Source organism: Empidonax traillii, unplaced genomic scaffold, assembly GCF_003031625.1.
Source record: "Empidonax traillii isolate 1590-97213 ecotype Southwest subspecies unplaced genomic scaffold, ASM303162v1 scaffold986:size372637, whole genome shotgun sequence".
In the NCBI taxonomy this organism is placed as follows: Eukaryota; Metazoa; Chordata; class Aves; order Passeriformes; family Tyrannidae; genus Empidonax; species Empidonax traillii.
This window is the reverse complement of record NW_020956179.1, coordinates 179,389-206,178: the sequence shown is the minus strand read 5'-3', so window position 1 is coordinate 206,178 and position 26,790 is coordinate 179,389. Positions and strand designations below refer to the sequence as shown.

Here is a 26,790-nt window from a genome sequence, read left to right as displayed (position 1 = left end):
CTTGGGGAGAGGGGGAAACTCAGGGAGGAAAAACTTGGGGGGGGAAAAAAACTTGGGGTGGAAAAACCTGGTGGGGAAACCTGGGGGAAAACTCAGGGGGAATGAATTCATGGAAGAAAAAAACTTGGAGAAATAAATTGGGGGAGAAAAAGTCCCAGAGGGGGAAAGTCTGGGGATAAAAACTCAGGGTGGAAAAATTCAGGGGACAAAGACTTGGGGGGGGGGAAACTCAGGGGACAAAGACTTGGGGGTGGAGGGAAACTCAGGGGACAAAAACTCAGGGAAAACTCAGGGGGGAAAAACTTGGGGGAGTAAGTTGGGGAGAAAAAGTCTGGGGAGAAAAACTCAGGGAAAGGGGGAAATTCATGAGGGAAAAGCTCAGGGGGGAAAAACTCAAGGGGGAAAAATTCATCATTCCTTTGGCCATGACAGCACCTCCCAGTCCCTCAGCCCTCCAGAACCACACTGGGCAGTGACTAAAGCCCAGTTTAAGACTCTTCACTGGAGGGTTCAGAGAAAGGGAGGGCAAAGCAGGCAAAGACCCCTCAGTGTCACCAGAGAACAGCTCCAACTCCATCCTCAGCCTGCTCAGACACAGGAATGTCCCTCCATTAACTCCTAAATCAGCTGGATCGTCACAGCTGTGCTGCTGGAAGATGATGTTTCCATTTTTTGAAAGAACAGAACACAATAACTGGGGAGTAATTCGCCCTATTATATTTAATGGAACATTCTATCGATTAGATCTAATAGAATGTAATTTTATAGAACGGAACAAAAATGTTGTGTGTTTGTTTTCGATGCATAAGCCTATCAACCATAAATATTTTATTGGCATCCATGGCAGATGAGGCATTGAAGGTAATTCAGGCAGTTTTGCAAACAAAAGAAATAAAAACATTGCACCAAACACCAGAATTACGGGGGGGGGGAGAAAGGTCTGAAATCGTTCAGTAATTTTTACACTCATTTTCTGCAAAGCAGATTCAGTTATTAGGTAAACCAATGTAAGATGTGTGACTATTTTAAAAAAGAAATTACATTTTTTCAAAGCTAAAAATCCTAAGCCTGATGGCCCTGAGAGTCGGCAGCGAGCGTGAGGTGTGGTAGGAACAAGATACACTTCCTCAACTCCCTAAACCAGCCCCAATTCTTATTTCCAGCCCCTCAAAAATACAGAAAAGCAGATCTTGGGAATCCCAAGCGACAGAAGTTTAAGTTGGATGCTTGCATAATGTTTCCAGGGAACTATAGGGGACATAATTATTAATTTTAGTATTTCCAGTTTAGGGAATCTGTCACTGATCATCAAATCCCAGACTGGTTTGGGTTGGAAGGGACCTTAAGGATCATCTCATCCCACCCCCTGCCATGGGCAGGGACACCTACCACTATCCCAGGTGGCTCCAACCTGGCTTTGGACACTCCCAGGGAATGGGGCAGCTTCTTTACCTTACCTGAAGTTGGGACAAGGCAAATCAGGGCACAATTAATGCCCCCCACCAGCCACACGTGCACTTTACTTGTTAAAATGAAGAGCCCACATAAATAAAACACTGAGGAATATCTGATGTCCATGAATCTGAACACACAGCTGTGTAAGTCAGTTATCACAGAACAAGAATTCCACATAAAAAGGAGGAACAGAGGGAAGCAGGAATTTTTAGTGCCTGTTTCCAGCTGGTCACCCCCAAAACACACCACAGCTTGCTCCAGCCACTGTCCCCTTCCCAATCCATCCGCTCATCTGAATGTAAATGTCCTATAAACACATTAGGAATGATGGATTCATTTTGTCTCTGCAGCACCTGATGTCCAACAGAGCTCTCCTTCCCCTCTCACTCTCTCCTTCCCCTCACTCCCATTAAAACACTGCTCAAACTATGCACCAGTACAGAACACATGACCTAAATTTTAAGATCCATATGAATTGCTACATCCCATGGGATTGGGAATGTAACACAAGCTGCCTGAGATCACACAGTAAACCAACACAACCCCCAGAAGTACGAGTTCACTCTGTTTCTAGATCCGAGCCATCTTAAAAGTGCAACCTCCAAAAAAAACCTTGAAGGCTGGTTCCATATTATAAACTATTCATAGTTTATAATATAAAATATATACTGCCAGATATAAAATAGGAATTGCCAAATTTTCATGGTTTATTTGAGTTCTCACAGCTGAGAGCAGAGGTCCCACTGCACTCACTACAAACCCCTGCCAAGACAAAAAACATTCCAATGCTTTTAAACTGACAAAAAGGAGGTTTAGATGAGATTCTGGGAAGGAATTCCTCCCTGGGAGGGTGGGGAGGGGCTGGCACAGGTTGGGCAGAGAAGCTGTGGCTGCCCCATCCCTGGAAATGTCCAAGGCCAGGTTGGAGCAACCTGGGCTAGTGGAAGGTGTCCCTGGCCACAGCAGGGGTTGGGACTGGATGGGTTTTAAGGTCCCTTCCAACCCAAACTGTTCCACAATTCTGCAATTCCTTCTCCGAGATTCTCTCCCTTCCTTGAAAGCAAAAGATGCCAAAGAAAAGGAGATGTGTTATTCCCTCTTTCTGTGCAACGTTTCCCCCTCCCTGCCTGGGCTCTCCATGAAATGAGCCACATTCCTTCCTGTGATTGAACTGAAGTCAGTTTGTTTACACCAAAGATTAATTTGGCCTTTTTACACAAACGAACAAAAACCAGGAAATTCAAAGCCAGAGCCTCAGTGCTGCCAGGACGTGGGTTTAGCCTTTAATAAGCTGAGCCTTTATCACTCTGCAAACCATGTTCCAAAGGCAGATAAGCAGCAGGAAAGTGCACGGCAGGACATGGCCCGAGAGCCAGTCAATGGAGATCCCATTATTAACCTGTCAATACCCAACTGTCCCAGCAGCACAACAACTGCTGATACACGGGGGGCTCAGGGGAGCATTAACCCTCCTGGATCAGGAATCTGCCCCTGCTGATGCAAACAGGATTTTTTCCGAGGGAAAAGATTAGCACACACCTAATGCCGCCCTGGTGCCAACGCAAACTCCGTGTGAGAGGAGGAAGAGCTGCCACAGTGAGTGGGATGTTCGGTGCAAATAGGATCAAAAACAAAGGAAAATGGGAGTTCCAGTGAGCCTGAAGAGTGGAGAATGATGGAAAAAGTAAAAATTCCTCTCTGGGAGGGTAAGCACAGGTTGACCAGAGCAGCTGTGGCTGCCCCATCCCTGGGAGTGTCCAAGGCCAGGTTGGAGCAACCTGGGCTAGTGGAAGTTGTCCCTGCCCATGGCAGGGGGTGGAATAAGATGAGCTTTGGGGTGCCTTCCAATCTAAAGTGTTCTGTGATTCTGTGAAAATGCAGAAGACTGGATGTGTGGGAGATGGGATGGACAGAAACACCAGCGCCAGGAGCTGTGGCAAAACAGCACAGGGAGATTTAAAGCCGCTTTCTGTGGGAGGGAAAAGAGGAGGTCCAAAAACACAGGAGAGAAATCTTCGGAATAAATGCACACCAGAGAGTCAGGTCACAGCTGAGAGTAAGAAATGGGCTGTCTCCTGCATGATGAACACTGCAATTCATTTACTCCACTGAGGAATGACAGCTAATTATTCCAAATTTCCACGTCATAAATAATTTACGTGCAAGGGGCTGTAATATGCCATCAATCAGGGAGCATGGAAACTGCATTCCTGAAAATGATGCCGTACTCACAAATGGACTGAAAAGTCTGCTTGAACAGGGAGACCTGCTACAAGCTTAAAGAACAGGATATAACTTTAACCAGACCACTGCAATGCCTTGCTACCTCAGCCCTCTCACAGTAGCTTAAAACAATACAAACACATTAAAAAAATCAAATAATAATCACTGATAAACCCTACCCCCTCTTTCCTCCACTACCTTCATCTATTCACTTTAACTGTCCTCAACCTTCACATCATTCCTTCTCTCCTTTTCCATCTTCTTCAGCCACAAAGGTCACCTCTCCAATTTTACCCAGCACTGCATCAACTCCATCATTCCAAAGTCATCAGATCCAACACCAGCACCTTTCGGTCACCCTCAGTTTATCTTCCTGAATGCAGCTGCTCACCTGCAAAGCACAGACACCCCCCAACTCCTCCACCGACTGTAAATCCCAGCACTGGACTGTGTAAGTCAAGGTACTTCATACAAACATTCTCTACCTCCCCTGAGACAGAAAGAAAACAGGAGGTGCAAATGGAATACAACAGCGGGAAAACCAAACAAAATTCCCTTCCAGAGCTCGAGGGGCATTTGGACAACACCCTCAGGCACAGGGTGGGATTCCTGGGGTTATCCTTTGCAGAGCCAGGAGCTGGACTTTGAGTATCCTTGTGACTCTCTTCCAACTCAGGATACTCTAGGATTCTATCAAAATACGAAGTTTTAATTCAGGAATGAAAGAGAAAAGTGTGCAGGAGGTCCATGCAGAGGCCCAGCCAACACTTTTGAGCAGAATGAAGATTGTGACGGACATCGACAGTGCCTGGCTCTGCAGGGCAGCCAAGGAGTTAAAGAATTAAGCCATGTTTCCTTGTGAGGCTCCATTAAGCAATACAAGTGAGTCTTGTGTAAAAGGATTTTAAGTTCAGCGTTACAAGTGCTGGTAATGAAGAGGATGCAGGCTGGAAATGTCAGCTGATCCATAAAGAACCGCCACGGCAAGATTTATCGCCCTCGCATCGCTCTGCTCCAGCACTCCTCCTGAATAATGAATGCTTCTTACATTCACATTTGTGTACAAAACCCATTTGCACAACAGAGAAATAACTCTGGAGGCAGGGATGGATTCTTCCTAATCCCTCACCCGGGCTCCCTGCGCTATAAGGAGCAGCTCTGCTAAGGAATCCATCAGTGCTATCCCATGTATCACTGCTCCAGCACCTTCCCTGGCCCACACTGTGTCACCCAGCTGACTTCTGTACCAAAAAAAGCAGCAAAAGCACAATTTATTTTGCAATAACACAGTGTAGTGATGGAGCATTAACTAACATTAAGATTAATTGCTCTGAGCTAGTGAATCATCCATTACTAATCCCTGGGATGAGGCCACGCAGCTGAATAACAACTTGTAGCTGGACTGGTATTAAAATCTTCGCAGTCTCGCCTTGCAGTCAGGGTCACAAAATGTTTATTCATTCCTACAGGAGATTTCTTGACAGAAAGAGAGAAATATTGCAAAGAAAGATGAATCAAATCAGAGACGAACAAGTCAGCTTCTCTCTAGTCACCACATCCCTTCGCAGACCCGCTCTGCAGCACGTGGAGTCAATGAAGCTTTCAGGCAGTTTACACCTGACTGCAGGTGGGGAAGGGTCCTGGGCTCTGCCCAGGGCATGAGAACGTTCCCAGAGAGTAAAGGCACATCTGGAAATCACAAGCTGTTTGTGTGTCAAAGCACTAAGACAGTGCTCAGCAGATACCAAACACTGCAGCTTCCCAGGGATTTTGTTTGGAAACAAGAGCGAGATCACCTCCAATCTCAGCTCCTTTATGAACCCACACAATGTTTTTCTGTCTAGTTACAGCTTTTTCCTCTGGCTCTTGTTCCCAAACACTCTCCCCAGGTAAGAGACACCCACCAGTTTCCATCTCTGCTCTGGAATAGCGCTGATATCCACAGGATGACGCTCCATTACATTGAGGAAACGGGCCTCAGGGACAGCAATAGCACAGATTACATGGACCCACCTGGGGAACAAAGCAAAGAGACAAATCAGAGGCTGCCATTAGTTGAGTCAAATGCTCAGGAGGGCAGTTAACATTTCCCTGCCTCCCTCAGCATCAAGGCATATTTATATGGGTTGGCAGCCTTGGCAACGTTACCGACTGTTAATTACGGTCACACGAGGTAAATGTCTCTGCAACAACGGGGATCAACCTGCTTGTGCATCTGATTCTGCATGATGCTAAACATTCTCTGAGAAGACTTTTCTCTGAGAAACAACCACATTCAACAAGTGTTCTGAACCTCTGCTGTGGAGCACCTGGTGCAGTGTAAGCCAGCACAGCCACTCAGGCTCATCCTCCCAGGCGAGGAGCTGTTACCTCCAGAACACCAAAACTCGCTGGTACACCGAGCAATAAGACCCAGCTCACAACAGCAGGAGATTAGGATGGCATTTGGAAGGAAAAGATCCTAAAATACAACACTCACCGCCCATCAGTGGTCATCTGAAGAGCTCCTCCCCTGAGATTGCACAGGCAACATTCCTGCAGGAACACAACTCCTTCAGAACCGGACAGGAAACCTCGGCCTATCCCCCCCCAGAAATGACTGCACCCCACCTGGGATGTCATAGGCAAACTGAACCCTCCCACCACCCATCTCTGGAGAGGTATCTGAACAGCTCCCAGAGTATCCTGTGGGAACTGCCTGGTGTCCAGAAGGGCAGGTCCTTACCGCTGCCCACGCGTTGGCTGAGCACCGCGAGCAAGACCAGCTCTCGTTCACCAGGTCTGGACGAATTCCGTAACAGCCTGAAAGAAAACAGTTACACCCTCATCAGGTCAGAGTTTTCACAACTTATCTGTGGTACTGACTTTCTGACTTTTCAGTTAGAAGCATCTCTGAGAGCAGGTGCAGTATTTGGGTGACTACATTCAACAGGCTCAGAGAAAAGTCTGAGGGGGCAGAATTTGGGACCAGCAGGTCTAAAAATAAACAAAAAACCCACATACAGGAAACTCTCAACACGCTTTTTTCACTTTCCTAAGGAATACAGTAACAGGACTTTGATTCTTCAGGCAGGAACTGGGCTCCAAAGTGATGCCATCACTGCTGGAAGGCACTCACACATGGAAACAGGTAAGGCCACTGAATTTTGCTGCATGGTGTTAAGAGGAAGGACAGGCCCAATAACAATGCAAGGAAATTAAATACCTGCTCTTCACATATTTAACAGTATTTAATTTATGGCTATGTGAAGTGTTAGAAACATCTGATTTTACAGAGCATCAACTACTGTAACATGCAAGCACCAAATCCTCCTACAGCAACACCAAAATAGTAAAGTGGCATTAAAGCCATAATAAAGACAGAGAAATAAGAACAAAAAAGTCCCTAATATTCTATAAAAGGCATTGAGGTTTGTTACTGAAAACAATGGGGAGAAGACACAGAAATAGTTTTGAAGAAGTGGATCTATGTGATTCCTCCAAGCTTGTAAAGCAAGTGGAAAACCAAATAAAAGCATCCCAAATAACACACAGCTCATCCCACTCAGCCTTTACCTATCCTAACAAAACCCCATCCAGCCTTCACCTACCCTAAAAAGCTTAACAGAAAGTTTCAGCTGGGAACAACAATCTCAAATTCCTGAATTAAACTTAAAAGGAGTCATTCAGAAAGCACTGGGATTGCCACCATAACCTGATTTATAAATATCATCCACTTAGCCAGATAAACAGCATGTCAAAAAAAAGTCAATACTATGGATCTGCAGCTGTTCTCCACAGCTGAGATCTCTTTTCATCATATGGCAAACCAAGAAAGCAGATTCCACCCAGTCCTAGACCACGGGCAGGGTGTTCAGCCCAAAAACGGAGCTGAGACAGAACCAGACACTGAGCTGGAACACTGCTGGACCTGCCAGAGGTGAGGAACAGGCTGGGATTTCAGCATGGATTTCTTCCTCCAGCACCACAGGGAGCTGGAATGTGGGATCTGAGAAAAGGAGAGACTGAGGGGAGACCTTATTGCTCTCCACAACTCCCTGACAGCAGGTGGGAGCCAGGAGGGGCAGCGGGATCTTCTTCCACGTAACAAGCGGCAGGACAAGAGGAAACAGCCTCAAGCTGTGCCAGGGGAGGTTTAGATGGAAAATTAGGAAATATTTTTCATGGAAAGGGTTGTGAAGCATTGGCACAGGCTGCCCATCCGTGGAGGTGTTCAAACAACGTGTGGATGTGGCACTTAAGGACATGGGTTAGTGGTGAATAAAGGGTGGTGATGGGGTGACTGCTGGACTTGATGATCGTAAAGGTCTTTTCAAACTTTAATGATTCTATGAGGGGAGAACAATCATATTTACTGAGCCCCAGACTGTCCCATAAGGACAATCCTAGCAGACCAAGAAAAATATGCTCTTTTTATGGATTTCGTCAGTGCCTCAAAAGCCCAGAAACCTTCACAAAACCTTCCCTCTCCGTCTGTTCCGGCTGCTGCCGTTAACCCAGCACAGTTTGTGAGGACACTTCTCAAGAACACTCGGGCTGCCAACTGGTTTTACAGCACAGATTAGCCAAAATACACCTCTCAACACTGCAATCCTGCAATAAAAGCAAATGGATCCTCTGCAGCAAAGTCACAGGGATGTCACAGACTCGGAGCACAAACAGTGACAAGGAAATGAGAATATGCTGGAAACTCCGTCAGATTTAAGGTCCATGCTGTCCTCAAGGGGAGAGCAGCACAGCCAAAAGAAAAAGCTGCATTTCTCTACACCCTGAGTGTGCAGATTAACATCATCTTGCCCACATCTCTCTGTTCCTAAACAGAGTTTGGCCACTGAAACCACTCTGATAGACTGGACTATTGCAGACACATGGATGGAGAAGATGCAGCATCTCTGATTGCTACAGAGGCCACAGTTTGGGAAGTAAGGACATCCTCACTCTGCTTATTAGCCAGGAATGACCATAATCAGGGATCCAGCACAGAAATAAAAGTTGCCTTCCGGTTCTCCACCAGAGCCAGCCCTGCTGAGCTGCACGGGGACCTGCAGGCTCTAAAATTGGAACAACAAAAGTAATTCCAGCTGATGCAAGTCAAATAAGATTCCCCATCTGTCAAGATCAAACAGCTGAACAGTAATTCGTCACATCTCCTACGAGCCCAACTGTTAACTGGATGTTGTACAATCCACGCTGAAGGTACACACTCCACCAGGATTAATCAGATCTTCTTTTAGACATAACTATCAGGGAAGCAAACAGACATATGTTCCCTTTTGTAATCAAGTGCCATTACTACAAACAGCATCACAGACACTAATAAAATGTACCTCCAACTCCTCCATAATCTCTGCTGCACGCAGGAACAAAACAGCCTCACCCAGCAGAGCAATACTGGGAGGAAATATTTGAGAGAAAAGAGTGCAATAAGCCTTGTGAGCTCTGCTTTATTACAAAAAAAATGAAAGATATCAAAAGAAAGAATCTTTTCTGGGAGGCAGGGAAAAGATCAGCCAACAAAACAACCCCTAAAAAGAATGTTGGCGTGAATTTTTAAGGTCAGTGACTGCCAAGGTGGATTTGAATATACAGGCATCCCTTCCAGTGGAAGGTGTTCCTGCCCGTGGCAGGGGGTTGGAAGTGGATGATCTTCAAGATCCCTTCCAACCCAAACCATCCTGTGATTCCAAGATACACTTGCACCAGAAAAGGATAAAAATGGGAGTGACAGGTGTAGCAACCCTGGAACTCAAATACAGGCAACACACAAGTAAACTTGGGAGTCTCCCAGTGCCCAGAAGGCTTTGGGAAGGAGGGAACACTCACTAGCATGAACCTGCAGGCAGCATTTGGCACAGGATATCAAGGGGCTGGTTCCATCCTCTCCAATATAGGAATTTGAAGGGAGGGGCTCCGTGTTTTCCCCACTTGAGGTAAAGCACATCTCTGGGATCAGGGGCTTGGTCTTCTGTCCACACTTGGAAAGGTGGATGAAAGAGGAGGGCTCCCCTGCGGACACTGGGCCAGCTTCCTTATCCACCTGTAAGGACTGGCAGAGAAAATGTCAGCACATGGAATCAATCACCTCTTGCCTGGGTACAGTTTAAAGTTTCAAGGCTGAGCGCTCCTCCCCTTGCAAAAAAAAACCCCATCCAACACCTGCCACCAGACAGCCAAAAATTGAGCCTTAAAACCTGATTCTCCCAGGCACACCCCACACCCCTGCCCTGCTCCTCTTCCTTAGGCCTCTCCTGGGACCTGTAATTTGTTTGGAAAGCTCCAGGAAGCTTTAGAATAACGAGCAGCTTCTCCTGGTTTTCTTCTGGAAAAATCTGAATCCTTAAATTGCAGCTGAAAACACCGAGGAAAAATAAAAAGGAAAAATCTTGTTTAAAGCAAGACCTTCCCTCCCCCTCTCCCATCCCTCTGGCATCCTTCCCTCCTCTTCCTGCAAGAATTTCTCCTGAAGGACACTTCAAGGTTTCTGGTAGCAGACAGAGTTAAAAGCAATGGATTAAACCAGCCCAGCTGCACCCAAGTTTTTCCTCAGAACCATCAAACAACATCCAGCAATCAGAACAGATATTTTATTTTTCAGTCCCTATAATAAATCAAGGAGGTTTTATTGAAAGGGGGAGGTGGGTCCTGCTTTCCTCAGAAAAAGCTTCCAACACATATCCAAGGAATCTAAGGCACATATTCCTGGTGGACACACAAAGCCAAATCTGGCTTTCTGTGAGAACAAATCAATACCCAGCTGAGCAAATGACTAATTCATCTGATGAATTTTGCCTTTCTGCTCATAACATCTCCCAGAGCATATTGGTAGTTTCCAAAGGAGATGATGGATGTGCTTACTCAGTAAATTTTTATTTTGTTGCTTGTTTGCATATATTCAGCAGTCTGGGCCTGTACTGAAACACGAGCAATCATGTGCCTGATGTGGCAGAGTTTTCTGCAAGAAGCAGTGTTTGCAAAGCTCTTCAAATGTGTGATTTTAAAAAATGAACACTGAGAAAGCCAGAGAAGCCAGGAAAAAAACCAAAAACCAAACCAAAAAGGCTGTTCCAAATCCAAACACTTTTCTTTGGGGTGCAAATTTGTAGGGGTCTGTCTTTATTATAAATGTGTACAATCTAATTTATCCTTACGAGCAGTATCAGAGGTTTAGATTAGACATTAAGAAAAATTTCTTTATAGGAAGCATGGTCAGGTGTCGGAACAGGTTGGAGTCATCCCTGGAAGTGTTCAAAAAACATGGGAATATGGCACTTGATTTAGTGGTGAACACACTGCTGGGTCTGGACTGACAGTTGGACTTAATCTTAGAGGTCTTTTCCCAGTTCAGTGATTCCAGGTGAGGAATTACCTGGTTGTAGGGGTAGAAGAGGGTGCAGACAGCACAGTATGGCTCACTCAGGGCAGCAGCTGCATTGAATTTCCTTTCAGCTGGGAAATTAAGTGCTTTATTCTTCCACTGGAAGGAAAGTAAAGATTTCAAAGCCTCCGGATCGCTCATATCTTCCTCTCCAGAAAATGGAAACATTTCTAGAACGAAAGAAAAAAAAAAAATCCCCAAACAATGGACAGTCAGTAGAGGCAGAAGAGTTTATGGATAGAAGAGGTGGAATGGCACAAGGCTGACTTAAACAGCTCATGTCTCAACTGTACAAGTGCAATAAATAAAAACATTCAACTCATCCATGGTTCCTTTTACAGCCATTCCATGGAGCACACAGCAATAAACCCACCCTTTGCTCTCCCCACCATCCCTCCCTCTGCCAGAGCTCTGCCAGGTGCTGCTCCTGCTAATTAGTTTGCTAATTCTTTATTTTCATAAACCTTTAAAAGGCCCTTGGCATTTCAGGATTAAACCACTGCAGAATCCATCTGGGGGGCCAAGTTTCTTACCCTTGCTTAGGTAGGAAATTCGAGTCACTGTAAGTGTTAAAAGAAATTTTCCACACAAGACTAAGTGTAAATCACTCCCTGCATCACCAATCTGCGAAGTTTCCAAGAGAACAGGGAACTCAAAAACATCTTGGTAGAACATTATCCCCAGAGCTCACACATTAAACCAAATTGTTCACTGCTTCACTGTTAATTACTAGAAATAAGCAGTTAATGTTCTGCTCTACAAGTCTTAAGTCTCCTCCCCAATTCTCCCTCCCTTTGAAGATTTTTTGACTCTCAGGTTACCTGAAAGGATAAAAGGAACTCGGAGTAAAACATTAATGGCTGAGTTCACATCTCAGACTTTAAATGTTCCCCTCAACTAATCTAATCTCTAATTGCCAGACAATGTGGAAATTCGATTGTGTTTAATTAATCACTCCTCTTTGTGAGGTGACGGATGCCGTCTGTGTGGCTCTGTCAAACTTCAAACGAGGGTTACTTCCTAAAAAGTGCCTTTTCTTTTTAAGGCATGAGCCAAAACCCTCATGTTTCTCCAGATTTTAGTTGAGGCACATCAGGTGACAGGCAGGGATTTATGACACCAGTGAAATCAATGAAAGCAGCATCCTAATCCAGAGTGACAGAGGGGGAGAAAAAGGGAATGACTGCTGTGTGTTATCACCTTCTCTCCTCCCAGGATGGACCCTGGGGGACACACAGCTCCTGCACTGCAAGTAGGAGGGACAAACAATTTGTCTGGACTGAATCTTAGTGCAGCATGTGCATCCCCTTAATTTACATGCTCAGTGTTCCTCTTGCAGCCTCCAGATCACCCTGGTACATCACTCCCTGAAAAAGCAGGGAGTGCAGAGAGCTGCTTCTATTCCCTGGTGGGGGAGGGAAGAATCTGTTTGATCAGCCTGTGCCCAGCAGGGCTGTAAATCAGTCCCCAGGAAATGCCAGCTTTCACAAGAGCTGCTCCTGCTCCAGCAGCCAAGCCCCCAAACACCATCCAACAAGTCAAGACAGTGGGAAGAATCTGCCTAAGGAGGACCCTCCAGCACCAAGGTGGCTGCAAGGTCTCCCACCAGAAGAAGGTAACGAGTCTCTGCTGCCTCTCAGCTCTTCACTCCACCTTACACACACCAAGGTCTATCTCCATGGGAAAGACCCAAAAGTGGGAAATTATACCCCAAACCAGAATGAGAGGTAAGAGTATTTTTTTTTTTTTATTCCTTGGTCCAGGCTGTTGGGGCATTCACAGGGACTGGAATGTGGGAAAAGAAGAATCAGTGAGGTGCAGTTAAGCACTGACAGACTTTAATTCTCATTTCTGCATCTGCCAAGAAAAGTTGGGCCCCAACACTGACATGAATTCAAAGCCACTAAAAGGTTAGAATTAAACTCTCCCCACACACACAAGAGCAGACCTGACCTCCACTGCCCTCCAAGGGGAACAGATCTCATTCCACTCAACACCCAACACGGCACTTTTCCTGTAAGATGCAATTTTCTGTGAACTCTCTTTTCCCTTTGCCCAAAATGCTGCCTCACTCTGCAGCCAGCAAAATATTTTTCTTGAGAGGGAAAAAAAAAAAAAAAGGGTGGGAGGTGAGAAGGGAACACCTCCCACAGAGGAGTTTTGTTTCCAGCTGGGTTATCAAAATGGGAACACGCTGCGTTTTCTACCAGTCAAGTGTAACACACACACACAAAGAGTTTCAGGGCACCCAGTTATGGCAATGGCTTCAGGAATTTTTTTGTGGATCAGGCAAGACAAACATTCCTGGTGGTGCTCACTCACCCTCATCACTTGAGGTCTCCTGTTTGACCACGGACAGCGGGGAGCGGGTCGGGGGTTTGCCCAGGGGGTGACGACGACTCTTTTTGATCTCCATCTTCATTTTGGAGAAAGCAGAAGCAGTCTGGAAAGAAGCAGAACAAGCTAGACGGGCATCCCAAAGGAGGGAACAGGACAAGAGAGGCAGAACTCTTGTCATGAGGAGTTCTGAAGTTCACACAGCAAACTTTTCACTGCCTTTTGGCTGAAACACTTCAGTTTTCTGAGCCAGTTCCTGTAGCTGATGAAAGCCAACACTAACTCTTCAGAAGGTGGGTAAACTACAGAGTTTTCTTCCAACCAGAACAGGCTCAGAACATCTGCAAGCTGCCAATTCCATTTGCTTATGAAAAGTCTGGTCAATCACATACACGGCTGGGAACTCTGTGAAAATTATGGATCATCAAATCCCAGAATGGTTTGGGTTGGAAGGGACTTGAAAACACATCCAGTCCCACCCCCTGCCATAGGCAGGGACACCTTCCACTAGCCCAGGTTGCTCCAACCTGGCCTTGGACACTTCCAGGGATGGGGTAGCCACAGTTTCTCTGGGCAACCTGTGCCAGGGCCTGCCCACCCTCCCAGGGAGGATTTCTCCCCAATAACCCATCCAACCCTGCCCTCTGGCAGTGGGTAACCCTCAGTGTTCTATCACTACATACCCCTGTGGTGTGTAGGTACAGGGCACACAGGACCAGAAACATTCTACTAGAACATTCCAGCATATTTACATTGTACTGGACCCACTGCCCCATTTACCAGCCAACAATAACTACAACATTCCCTCTCATCCCAGCAGCTCCCCATCCTGAACTGATCTATGTGAGAAAATGCTCACTCTCTCCCTGTAAAAGCCCTCTGTGGCTCCCACTATCCCACTGCAGGCTCAGAAACAACCACGGAATGAGAGAGCGGTTTGGGTTGGGAAGGGCCTTGAAGGTCACGGAGATCCTTCAGGAAGGGCAGGGACACCTTCCACTAGCCCAGGGTGCCCCATCCAACCCGGCCTCGGACACTTCCAGGGACGGCACAACAACTGCGGCCTCCCCTCACTGCAACAATTTATTGCTTCAAACCAGCAAATCTTACAGTGAAAGCTGCCAACCACTGACCTCTGCAGCGACCTCTGTGCTTGTCGCTCTCTCTGCGTTCTCCTCCTCCTTCCCTGGGATTTCCAGGGGCACCGCCTGCTCCCTCCAGCCCAGGCTCTTCTGGGTGGCGAACTGCTCGAAGGCCTGCTGGCAGGACATGCGCTCCTTGTCGAACACCACCTTCTTGGTCCTGGGCACCACGTAGAGCATGGGGATGATGGGCCTGGGTTTGAAATCCTCCTCCTCCGCCGGCGCCTCCGAGGGCTGGATGATGTTGAGGGGAGCCGGGGGCAGGTTCTTCCCCGCCGCGGTCGGCACTGGGGGTACCGGGGGCACCGAGGGCCGAGCTGCCACCGCCTCGCCCTCTGCCAGCTGCTGCTGGGGGGCTGGGGGTGGCACCGGGGGCTGCACAGGGGGCTGGGGGGCTTGGAGGTGGTGCTGGTGTTGATGGAAAAGGTGCTTCTTCTTCCTCTCGCCTTTCACTTTCGGAGGACGGGCCTTCACTTTGCACTCCCCTGTTTGGAGATAGCAGGCAACAGTGAGCTCCTGTGCCCAGATCCAGTATTTAATATCTCCCTCCTTCCAACAAAGACCACAAACCTGTCCCACCATGGCACTTTTGCTCTAACATGTCCCATCATCATTGCTCTAACATGCCCCGCCATGGCATTATTGCTCCAACATTTCCCACCATGGCATTATTCCTCTATCATGTCCCATCCAGGCATTATTCCTTTAACGTGCTCCATCGTGGATTATTCCTCTCAAACAGGCCCCCTGAGAGCTGCAGACACCCAGCTGTGCCTCAGCACTGACCTAGAGCAGCCCCACGTCACAAAGAAAAGACTTGTGTCGTTTCTATGGACTATTAAATTCTTGACTGGAGCAGAAAGGCTGCCAAAATGAATGTTTCCTGGAGGGAAAAATATCTAAATCCCTAAGAAACTGGACAGCGTGCCAAAACCCATGTCATTTATTACATTAGCCCTGACTCTGTATTTCAAGTATTTTATATCAGCAGTCTCCAAAGTTGGGGGCACAAAATCATCCACTGGGGTGCGGGAAGGAAATATTTTTGTACCGTTAACAAAATAAAATATATCTTCCGAGTAGAGTTTATTTTATCTTTAGACCTTCCTTTTTTAAATCTCTGTTTTTCTGTATGTCTATAATGGACTTATCAGCACAGAAATATAAGTGTACCAGTGTATTTCTGTGCTACATATAAATAAGCATACAAATAAAGACATACATCAGGAGGTGTGCTGAATTTTTTTTTTTGCTGATAAGGAGGTGCAATCAAAAAAGTTTGGAGACCCCCATTCTGTATCATGTTGTGCTAAACCCTCTGGTCCTGCCCCATTTGCTGCTCCCTTTTATTTGCAAGCACAGCTCTTATCTGGGTATTGCTGTGTGCCAACGCATTCAACAGCCCCAGGAAATGAAGAGCTGAACAAAGACACCTGAATCATTATTACCAGAAGATTTCTACTATAAAGTCTTTTTAAAAAAGATGCCTGGAAAGCATAAATCAGGTAGAGCACTGAGCTAAGCCTGTTACAGGCACCACACCAGCACTGGGTACTGAGATATCCTTTACACTGCCCTTGTTCCTCACTCATTTTACCTGTGCAGGTCCCTCACATGGCTCTGACAACCCTTCTTGAACAGATAAACATCTCAAGATCATCATAAAAGGCCCATAAAAGACTTCCCAACGGAACTCTGTCGTGGGATCCACACTCTGATTTTCCACTGAGGGAGTGTCAGGGCAGGAGCTGCTCTCACCTCTCCCCTCTGCAATGATGTTCCCCCTGCCCAGCTCCTCCCTCACTCCAAGGATGGGGTTACCAGTTCCCCCAAAGGAAGGTAAATCAGAGGTGCTCACAGGCAGGTGACAGGGCTCAATTTCTTCCAGAGGAGATTGTTTTTCACCTGCAGATGCTGTGACAAAAGGTCATTTCCCGTCACGGGAAGGGAAGGAAGAGCTGATGACAACCAGAGACAGGTTGTTCACCCCAATAATGACATTTCACCAACCCCAACCTACCCAGACCCTTCCATTACTACCCAAACCTGACCAGCCAAGCCCAGTAAATGGAAAATCATATGAACCATCACACAAAAATGAGGTCTCTGCAGAAGGAAGGGTGAACAATCCCACAGTGAGATGAAGTGCCAACATCCCTGCTGAAATCTTCCAGGGAATACCTCAACCTCAGCATTTCCCAGAAGTCTGCTCTGATGACTTTATTTACACTAACTTATAAACATGGGAACAAGTCCAGCCCAAATAATTACAGCTGTACTTGTGCAGGCACTCCCTCAGATAAACTGGTTTGTTCTATCAGAGAGAAAGGAATATTGAATTTCCTTAGAGAAACAAACACAGTGAATGAAAGGCAAATTGGAATTCTCCCCAGTTGCACAAAACCAGATCATATTTACTCTCTATACACTCTGAGAATTCTCTCCCCAACAACACCACAAATGCCATTCACCAGCTTTATTGACTTCTAAAGGGTAATTTGACAGCAGCTGGCACGTAGAACTGGGCTTAAAAGTCATTGCATTAAGATGAACAAACGAGTTTGCAAGTGAATCTATACAATCAGAAACCAGGGAAAAGGGAGGTAAAATTCCAAGTGCCTATCCGGCTATCCTGAATATTTCTAGGAAGGAAAGGGATCTGCAGGCACAAATCCATTGTAGGTTAACAGAGGAAGGTCTTTCCTGTCCTTCCTCGTGTAGCAGAGCTGGGACACGTGGAAAACACGTGTGACAATGTGGTGTCATGGAGAGAAGAGCTGCGTGTCCAGGGATGGTGGGAAATCCTGGAGAGAGCTCAGGAAAGCTGAGGAGCGGCTGAGGGAGCTGGGAGGGTTCAGCCTGGAGAAAAAGGGGATCAGGGGGGACCTTCTGGCTCTGCAACTCCATGACAGGAGTGGGGAGCCAGGGGGAACTCAGGCTCTGCTCCAGGGAACAAGGGATAGGAGGAGAGGGAACAGCCTCAAGTGCTCTGGGCTGGGGGACAAGGTGGGGATCAAAGGTTGGACCCAATGACCTTGGAGTTCTTTTCCAACCTCAATGATTCAATGATTCTGTGACATCTTTAAGGGGAAGGGGTTTTGGTGAGGAAATCAAACCATTTCCATAGGGCCCCACCCCACAGCTTTGGGCAATGGGATTATAAACAGACGCCACAGGAGTCTGGACCTCCTCCATGCCTGGGATGGGGCAGAGAGAGTTAGAAATGGACTTCAGCCCCAGAGGGAAGGTTTGTAGGCCACTCTGCAGGACTCCTACCAGGCAACCACAGCACCACAGGCAACACCTGCTGACTCACAGGAGATATTTCTGCTGCTCAGCACCCCCAGAGAAGAGCAAAGACTAAAGACTCTCCTTTCTCGTGTCCCAAGACAAACCTGCTAAGAATTCTAAATATATTAATAGCAACATAATAAATTATGAATGTAAAGCTGAGTCACAAAAACCAAAACAAAACACCGTTAAGGGATCTGGGTCAGAAATCCTGAAAACCTCGAGTTATAAATACTCAGCTTGTCCAAATAACCAGCACGAAGCACAGGACGTACTTTGAAACCAGGATTACTCTGAAATCTCCTTCTCCCTCCTTCTCAAGGTCATCTCTCTACTGGTGTAAATAGAAACCCAAGCCAAATTAAAACCAGAGGGATAAAGAGAGGAAGCGAAGGAGGTGGGAGGGGGCAGCTGAATTGCCACGAGCAGGGCCATCCAAGCACAGATGCTCTTTTCTTTTTTCAAGATGAAACCCTAAGACACTTGTGAGAGGCAGCAGGATGTGGAAAACTAGAGAAGTCATTGGGATTTAATTGCTATATTGCAGTGAGGAAGCTGTATATTTGCTAACAGCCACACCAAGCAAGAGCCTGTGCCAGTGGCACTTGCTGCGATGGTGCTGAAAATCAGCTTTTCCCTCCTGAGCTAAGAGTTAAAGAGCTCTTAAGATGTAGTGGAAGTGTATGATTTGGAACCTATTCAGCCAGAACAGAGTTTTTATTGTTCCTTGGCCATTCTAATGATCTCAGATCTGTCCCTGTCACTTATCTCTTGTCTCCGAAGAAAAATCAGCATTTTCGGGCCATTTATTCCAAGCATCAAGTGTTAAACTTGTACAAGAGCTCAGAGCAGACAATTTAACACACTGCTGCTGCTTCCAGGCTTAGGGCAATAGAAATTAACTGTCTGCACTGTGCTGCTGCTCTGTGCAACAATGATTCTCCAGCTCCTGATTTCCCCTGAAAAGAGAAAATACACTGTCTAGTTAAGAGACTCTGGAACTGAACAAAGCCCTCCATTCTCTTCCCAGAGCTTCCATAGATTTCCTTTAAGATCATTATCAAGGTCCTCTGAACACTTTGCAGCATCAGTTTCTCCAAGTGCTAAACAAATAAAGAATGTATACAACAGATTAAAATTAATTCACTTCTCGGAGGAGCCTCAAAGAGGGAGTGTATCAGACACAGCAACCACTTACCCACACGCATTATCAGGGGGAAAAACAGCTTTTTCCTGGCAAAAATGGCAACCTTTGCTACACAGCCAAAGAAAAGGTGTCACAGGAAGAGCCTCCTCCTGCTCAGTGGGTGAGTTCAGGCCTTGGGAATAACCATGTGCAGAGGGAATCCCAAAGGATTTGGAGCTGCCACGGACTGGTTTTAATTTCAGCCTGGCAAAGGAAGCTGAAAAGCTTCCCTGCTCCAGCTGGACTTGAAGAAACCCAAGTGGGACTCGTGCAGCAGCTGTGGATCCCCCCCAACCTAAAGCTCCCTGGATTCAGTCTGTGAGAAACGGGAACAAAGGGAGGGAGAGAGGAAAGATGAACTGCACAAGGCAGTGCACAAATCAATCCTTTCCACGAAAATATATTTTATTTGTTTCCCTATGAAATATTTTTTTAAATATTCCTCCCATCATATATATTTTTAATAAACCTGTTACAGTTTCAAACCCTGCCAAGAAAGCCACTGGGACTGAATCCTTAAGGAGAGGGGAAAAAAAATCAATTGCTGCTGTGAATGATGGTGTATTCCAGTGAGCATGGATTTAATACTGGGAAAAACTCTGCTGATATTTCAACACAAATAAACAGCAGCACCGGTTATTTACAAAGGTGTTTTAGAGAGATAACTTGCCCCCAGCTCCTCACTGCCACCAGTGAGCAGGGCCCTCACCTTCTCCCTCAATCCCTTTGCTTCTCTCCTCTTCCTCCAGGTCTGTCCCTCTTTTCAGCTCCTCTTTTACTTTCACGTCTTCCAAGGCAGTTTCAATAGCCATGACATCCCCAAGAGACTTCTGATCCTCTGTTTTGTGTCTTCTGTGTTGACTCTTTTTTCTGTGAGACCTGGAAGTACAAAAGTGGGATTTGACATGAAAGCACAGCCTTCAATACAGAAAAGCCATCAGTGACTTGAAAAGCTGAATACAAAACAAAAGGATCTTCTTCGGAGTGAAAACACAAGGTAGTTAAAATAGCTACAGGGCAAAGGAGATATCTGAAAGGGAGCAGATGAACCTTGCATAACACAACATTTAAGATCCATTCTTGCAGCCATTAATTGTCTGGGTTTCCTGAAGAGCTTTTTCCCACCATTACTAATGTGTGCTCACAAGCTGCAGTTAAAGTGATTTTAATTGTGGTTTAAATCTATTTTGCTTGTATTTCAAAATACAGATGAAAACTTGTTTAAATCACCCTTTCATCCTCTGCCTCCATTCCATTATTTCGGTTCATTCTGGCCGTGCTTCCCTTTGGCAAACTGCTGGAAGTCTGCAAAGCATCATCTTCCAGCTCTGAGACATTACCCAGCACTGCCAGTTCCTAAAAACACACTGTAATGAATGTTCAGAGCAAAATCAATAGGCAGACTATGATTATTCAGTGGTACAATTCACAAGGTCCAAGGCCTTGGAGAAATCTACCTAAAAAATATGTATATTAATATGATCAGACTAACACTAATGAGCCAATAGCAGTGCTGTTCATTCTTTTTAAAGTCAATGCCACCAAGGCAAAGAGATTACAGTGGCCACAACGCAAGGAAAAATGCAAATTCAGAAGTCAGGATGATATTTTTTTGGTTGGGAACAGTAGGAAGCCAAGCACCCACACAGGGAGGGAAAGCAGGAAGAACAAGAGCCAGAGAACTTGTAAGTCAAGACAAATGCAGGTGAAGGAAAGAGGAAAGAATAAAAAGAGAAAGAAATAAGCCCAGGAAATCCACTCACCGCATCCCACAGGCAGAGCAGTGCCCAACCAGTCCCCAAACAACCCCCACCTCGGAAACCAAACCCCTCCTTCTTCCCCTCTCCCAGTTTTTATGGCTCATCATCACATTTTATGGTACAGAAGCTCCCTTTGGCCACCCTGGGCCAGCTGTCCCAGCTGGGTCCCCTCCCCATCTCTCACCCACCCCACAGAGTGGGGGGGAAATAAAGCTTTGACACTGTGCCAGCAACAGCCAAAACATCAAAGCCTTCTGAGCACTGGAGTAGCCACAAATCCCAGCAACTCCATCCCAGCCCAGTGTTTTTACAGAACCTACCCACTAGCTCCTTGAATTTTGAGTTTAAGTCTAACATGCTCTCTTTTCAAAAGAGATGGATTCAGAGAGTTGCAATTTTTACCCCGTTTTTAGCACGCAGACACTTTTTTTTCTTTGGTTGAAAGCAGCATTTTCCATATGGCCTCACATCCAGCATGGTGTGACAAACAGCAGAACACAACCACTGCATCCATCAGCCTCAAAACGCACAAAAGCTGCAGCTCAGCTTCCCATCCTCAGAGCCCAGAAATTCGGCTGCTAATTGGATTTGGAGCACAACAGAATTAAGGGCCCTTAATCAGGTAACTGCCAAAAGGAGGGAGAAAAAAAAAAAATTCCACCTGAGATGGAAGATGAATAGAAAAGCAGGTTGATCCATATGCACAGTGATTTCTAATTGCCAGACTCTGAGCATATGGTGGCTCTCCAAGTATAGATGTTGCCTTCACACCTGCAAGACAGTCATTAGCAGGAACACAGAGCTGAACCCAAAAGGATCAGCTTTGCTCTTCACCCATATTCCAAGTACACACCACCTTCCCTGGAGGGGGGGGGAAGGTCAGGTGGGAGGAGAAAATAAAGCTGTGAGACTCTGTCACTGCAGCTGGAACTTTTTGGAGCTGAAGAAAGCAGCAGAGTGGTGTTACAAGCTGGTTTTAGGAAAGGGTGTTTTATTCCTACGGTGTGGAAATGCCAGGCAAAAATTGCAGCACAAACCTTTGTACTCACAGGAGATAAAAAAAAAAAAAAAAAGGATCTTTTGGCAGTGCTCTCCTCACTCTGGAGCTGTGGGGAAGAGAGGCAGAAAGCTCCACTTTTAAAGAAACTGCTTCCAGAACTGCAGGCTGAAGGCTGAGCAGTTTGTGAGGTGAAGCTGTTCTGGGTCTGCCACAATTCACACACCACAAATGGGCTGCTGGGGACTGGACTGGGCTGAAACAGCCTCTTGCTGAAGCCACAAAGTAAACAAAGTTGAGTTTTTCAAGGTAACTAAGTCTGACTGACCTTAGAGAAGAAATAACACATCTCTGCAGAGTTTAAAAGCTCCATTTTCCAGGAGAGCTGACAAAAAAGCAGCATTTGTACTCTTTGAAGAACAGACCACAAAGTGACTTAAATTAAGTAGCTACAACTGTGAAGAGGTTTGGGCAGAGGTGAATCCCATCCCTCCATCCTGCTGAGAAAAATCAGGCTTCAAGTGAAATGATGCCTTGGAAAGACATAAGCACAGGAGAGAAAGTACTGCTAAGGAGTATTGAACAGCTTCAAAACTGCTTCAGGATAATACTGAAATAATCCAGGAAACACTGAAGAGATAAGGAAAAAAATGTACCTGGATCTTTTGCAATAGGCTCAGGCTGAGAGGCTTCTCTGCTGAGGGAAAATAATCCTTGGTGTTCATACAGTGCCTTACACTGTGCAAATATTTATATATATAGAAGTAACCCTTAACAGTGACAGGCAGTAAAGAGATTCCCGATTTCCAGATGAGGAAGAAAAAGCTCCAGAGACCCACTGGAGTTCAGTCATTGCCCAGAGAGCACAAATGGCAACCTCCTGACTCTGAGATTGCACTGCTTTTCCTGCAGCTCATTATAGGAGGAATAGCTGGAAACATCTGAGGAATGTAACCTCTGGAGCAGAGCAATATTGCAGAGGTCAGTCATCTGCCAAATGCCATATTTATCGTGTCTTTTGGAGCATGGATCTAGTGGGGAACACACCTTTCCACTTCAGCATTTGTAAAATCATACTGGACAAAACATTTCATGTAGGAAACGCAAGTCACAGGACCCCCAGTCCAGTGGGGTGACTGAAACTCCTGGAAGACAAACAGTAGTGATGGAGAAAGAGAGCTAACATACTACTAAAAGTGACTCTTTCTTTGATAAAATGCCTAAATACATCAGCTACCATCCAATTATTAGGTTTTTAAATTGTTACTCGCAGTCCTTATCAAAGATGGCCCCAGGAACTTATTTAACTTTTTTTTTTTTTTTTTCCCCCTGGATTTCCAAGCAGTGATACTGGAAGTGAAATTACCAGCAGAAGATTACAAGTGGATGAAGCAACACAATCTCCCAGAGCCTGCCAATGCTCTCAACCAGGAATTTAACAAAGACCAGATGAGAGCAGAAAGAAACCACGTGCTGCACTGCAAGTGCTTTGGGGAACAGGAATGAGAAAGGTGTAAAAAATGAGAATATGGGAGAATATGGAAGGGCACAAACTTCACCTCAATTTCTTAAAATAGAGAATCTCATTCTTGAAGTAAGCCTGAGGAGGAAGGGAAGTTCTCCCACCACCAGCCTACATCCAAACCCCTCCAGTTCAATTCCACTCTGAATTTTTATCAGTCACCTCATCCACAACCAGTTATCATCACACACCCCTACTGGTTCAGTAGATGAACTCAAGAGTGAAAACCAGAGCAGGCATGAGACAGCTGAGGGTCTCCAGTGACACAAGAGACCACAGAAGAACTACCCCAAACCAAGAGGAAGCCTTGGGAAACCTCAATGCCCAAAGATTTACCGTGAGTTTTCAAAGAAGGTGACATGAAAAAAAAAAAAAAAAAAAACAACAGTGACAAAAGGAAAACACCTCCAGAGTTGCTATTTTAGGAAACTTGACAGGAGAAAAGAACGAAGAGATTGAAGCTGAGGAGGGAAGTCACGTACCGGTGTTTGTTGTCCTCTTCCTCATCTCCTATCCTACAAAGCAAGATTCCAACAGGAAAAGGTTAGCACGCCAAATTTTCACCTCAGGCAGTGCTGTTAACACACAAAACCCACAGACTTGGAGAAAATTAAGACAGATCAAAGGAAGCACAGAAAGGCATGCATAAAATCCCTTTTGCAACTGATGGGGCACTTTTTTCCCCCCCCCCTCCTGCTTTCTGATAAGTAAAGCTTTAAATGTTTACTATAGATTTTTTTTTTTGTCTTCCAGGATGAGATGAGATGTGAGGGGGCACCCGGTGTCCTACTTTGGAAAACAGTGTGCTTTTATAACATTTAAAGGAAAGAGAACAATGAGGGACACATTACCCAAGACAAATTACAAGAGGAATTGTATGAAAAGAACAAAGCGGGGGGGGTGTGGGGTGTGAAAGACTTTGAACTATGTCAAACTAAGAATTACAGCATTTAAAATCTCGGCAATTAGAATCAAAGTGCTCAGGCACAGCGACGTTTTCTCTTTACCTGCGGAGCAATTTGGCCTTCAGCTCTGCCTTTGTCTCGTTCCAGGCATCCAGTTCTGGGCTGGTCAGAGCTGTGGGTTTCATGTGGTCCAGGACAGCGATGTCTTTTCCTTGTTTCCACAGATCGTACCGTTCTGGCTGCAGGACCCTCACAAACACGTCCATGGAGATCTTCACCATGTCCTTGCGGCACGTGCACTGCGAGAGAACCACCCCCCCAACACAGGACACGTCACTCTGAGGGACTTTCCTCACCTCCTCAGCCAAATTTCCCTTTCTCCAGAGGCAGATGAACAGGGCAGTTAAACTTCTTAACGACACACCACGACATTGCACATCAATCCTGGGCAAGAGTTGAGAAATAAATCTACAACAGTAAGTACAACCTGCACCTAAACCACGTGGGCAGAGGGAGAAAATGTGAATTATTCATCTCGACCGGCCTATGCTCGTTAAAACTAACCTGGAAACCCAGGTGGTTTTCCTTGGAAATATCCATTTGGTGTGAGGAAGCACTGGGGATTCTCACCCCTGGACACCAGTCTCGATCAAAATGAGCATTTAGTCTTTATAAACTTAATCAAAGGAAGGTAGAGGGTGGAAGAGGACACAGGAACCCCTCAATGCCCTCGTGGCTCTGGGGGCTGCAACCTCAGCTCTGCTTTTTGCGAGTGGCTGAGCCCCCTTTTAGCCCTGCTCTAAGGGGTAAAGCTTTGCAGGGTGTGAACTCTCACCAAACTGAGTTTCAGCTTTGAGGTTGAGGTAATTAGAGCCACTTTGCAGGACTGGTTTGGGCGTTTTTTTCACCCTTCACATCTTTTCAAAATGGTTCTACCCATTCTCTTCACAGAAACGCCTGAAATTAAACCTGTTTCTCCCTTTCTTCCTTCACTTTTCACCACCTTTATTAACAGATTTATGACTGTAGTTAAGAAGCCACTGAGAGAGGGGGAAAAGAGCCTTTCTGCACAGTTCTCCACTATCCCACTTCCTCCTGTTTTCCATGTTGCAAGGACCTCTGGCTGCTTCTGCTGCTCCGACTGGGACAGCGCCGGTAACCCGAGTGGGGAGCAGCATTTATGGACAGGAATTTTCAGGAAAACATCATTCATTTAATGAAAAATAGCGCAGGACAGAAAGGCTGGAAATGCAATTCGGCCCAAGCACGGCAGGAACACAAATGGCACCCGTGGCTTCAAATTCCAGCCCAGGCAGGAGCTTCCCAGCGGCACCTCCATCAATCCTGGCTTAAGGGATTTGTACTGAGCAGGTTTTCAGTCATTTTTTTCCTTCAGGAAGTTGAAAAAGCACCTGTGCAGGGCTACAAAGAGGAACAGAGAGGAGCATCCCCCAGCACACAGCAGCAATGAGCTCTGGGGATTGAGCTGCTCAGCCTCCACAGAGGATGAAAAATGGCTTAAGAGGGGAGCGGGTCCCTTTTGTGATGCTGACCTGGAACCAGCAGGTCCACACACAGGTCATGCCTTCAAATCCAGCAGAGCAAATCCCGAGGCACAAGGGTCTAAAGGCCTCCAGAGCAGTTTTCCAACCAGCAGCAGCAGTTTAAGAGTCTCCCAAAAGCGTCCACAAGGATTATTAGGGGGAGCCCACACGCCGAGCTCTCGGAGCGCTGACTCCGTGGGCTGCATCTGCCACCTCCCACACCACCAGCAGCCTCTGCAGCAGCTAAATGCCTTTCTTTACACAAATCCACCATGATGTATGTTTATACTTCAATTTTAATTTAATTCTATTGCTTTCACACCAGCAGGCATGAATAATTTAGCAGAGCCTCTTTCCTCTGGGGCTTCTTCCGGACCGTGCAGTTTTATTTCCTCAGCTGCTGCAGTTGTGTCATATCCACGTTCCCATCATGGGCTGGAGATTTTTCCAGCCCCTGCCCCTCAGACAGCAGTGAAATCCTGCTTGATGCAGCAGATGCTTCCAATACAGCTGGAAAAGGGGAGGTGCACGTGGGTGTGAGGGGTGGCAGAGGGAGAATGGGGGGATCAGGAGGAGACTGTGGGTAGAGAAGGGCAAGAAATTGCTTTTCCAATTAATTAGCTGCCCCAATCCATTAGAGCAGGGCAAAACTGGCAAGGTTGTGTTTCCTGGCAATGACATCCAATTCCACATATTGCCTTCCCCCTTCCATATACACAGAGTAATATTTCTTTCCACGTATTTAACTGTGGTCATAAACACACATATTTCCTAACAGATATTATGTCTCCACACCCCCCATCTCTGTCTATCCCTATCCTAATTTCTGCAGAACAAATCCTTCCACATTCCCTCAAACTCCAACACTTCTATATCCCACTATAATTAAAATATTATAGAAAAAAAAAAGAATAAAATCGAGCATGTCCACACTTAAACACCATCGAGAGAAACAAAACCTCATTTTCTTTCCATGAACCAAAAGCAAAAGTTTGGGAATTCACAGAATTCCTATGGACCAGCAGCCCTGGGAAGGATTTCAGGGTGACATGA

The 26,790-nt window shown here is 46.1% G+C and overlaps 1 protein-coding gene across 3 annotated transcripts in view; it reads right to left on the bottom strand.

The window, feature by feature from the left end:
* KDM4B (lysine demethylase 4B) overlaps positions 1 to 26,790 on the bottom strand; it is a 76,712-nt gene that overhangs the window by 6,239 nt on the left and 43,683 nt on the right. For 2 of the 3 annotated variants that reach the window (XM_027903653.1, XM_027903655.1), the window contains exons 9-18: positions 24,296 to 24,492; positions 23,771 to 23,803; positions 19,719 to 19,888; positions 14,524 to 15,017; positions 13,376 to 13,496; positions 11,045 to 11,223; positions 9,502 to 9,724; positions 6,404 to 6,480; positions 6,158 to 6,213; positions 5,583 to 5,691 (exon numbers count right to left, since the gene is read on the bottom strand). In XM_027903653.1, the coding sequence (XP_027759454.1) occupies positions 5,583 to 5,691; positions 6,158 to 6,213; positions 6,404 to 6,480; positions 9,502 to 9,724; positions 11,045 to 11,223; positions 13,376 to 13,496; positions 14,524 to 15,017; positions 19,719 to 19,888; positions 23,771 to 23,803; positions 24,296 to 24,492 (1,659 nt within the window). The remainder of the gene's footprint in view (positions 1 to 5,582; positions 5,692 to 6,157; positions 6,214 to 6,403; positions 6,481 to 9,501; positions 9,725 to 11,044; positions 11,224 to 13,375; positions 13,497 to 14,523; positions 15,018 to 19,718; positions 19,889 to 23,770; positions 23,804 to 24,295; positions 24,493 to 26,790) is intronic. The other variant, XM_027903654.1, reaches the window with a different exon arrangement.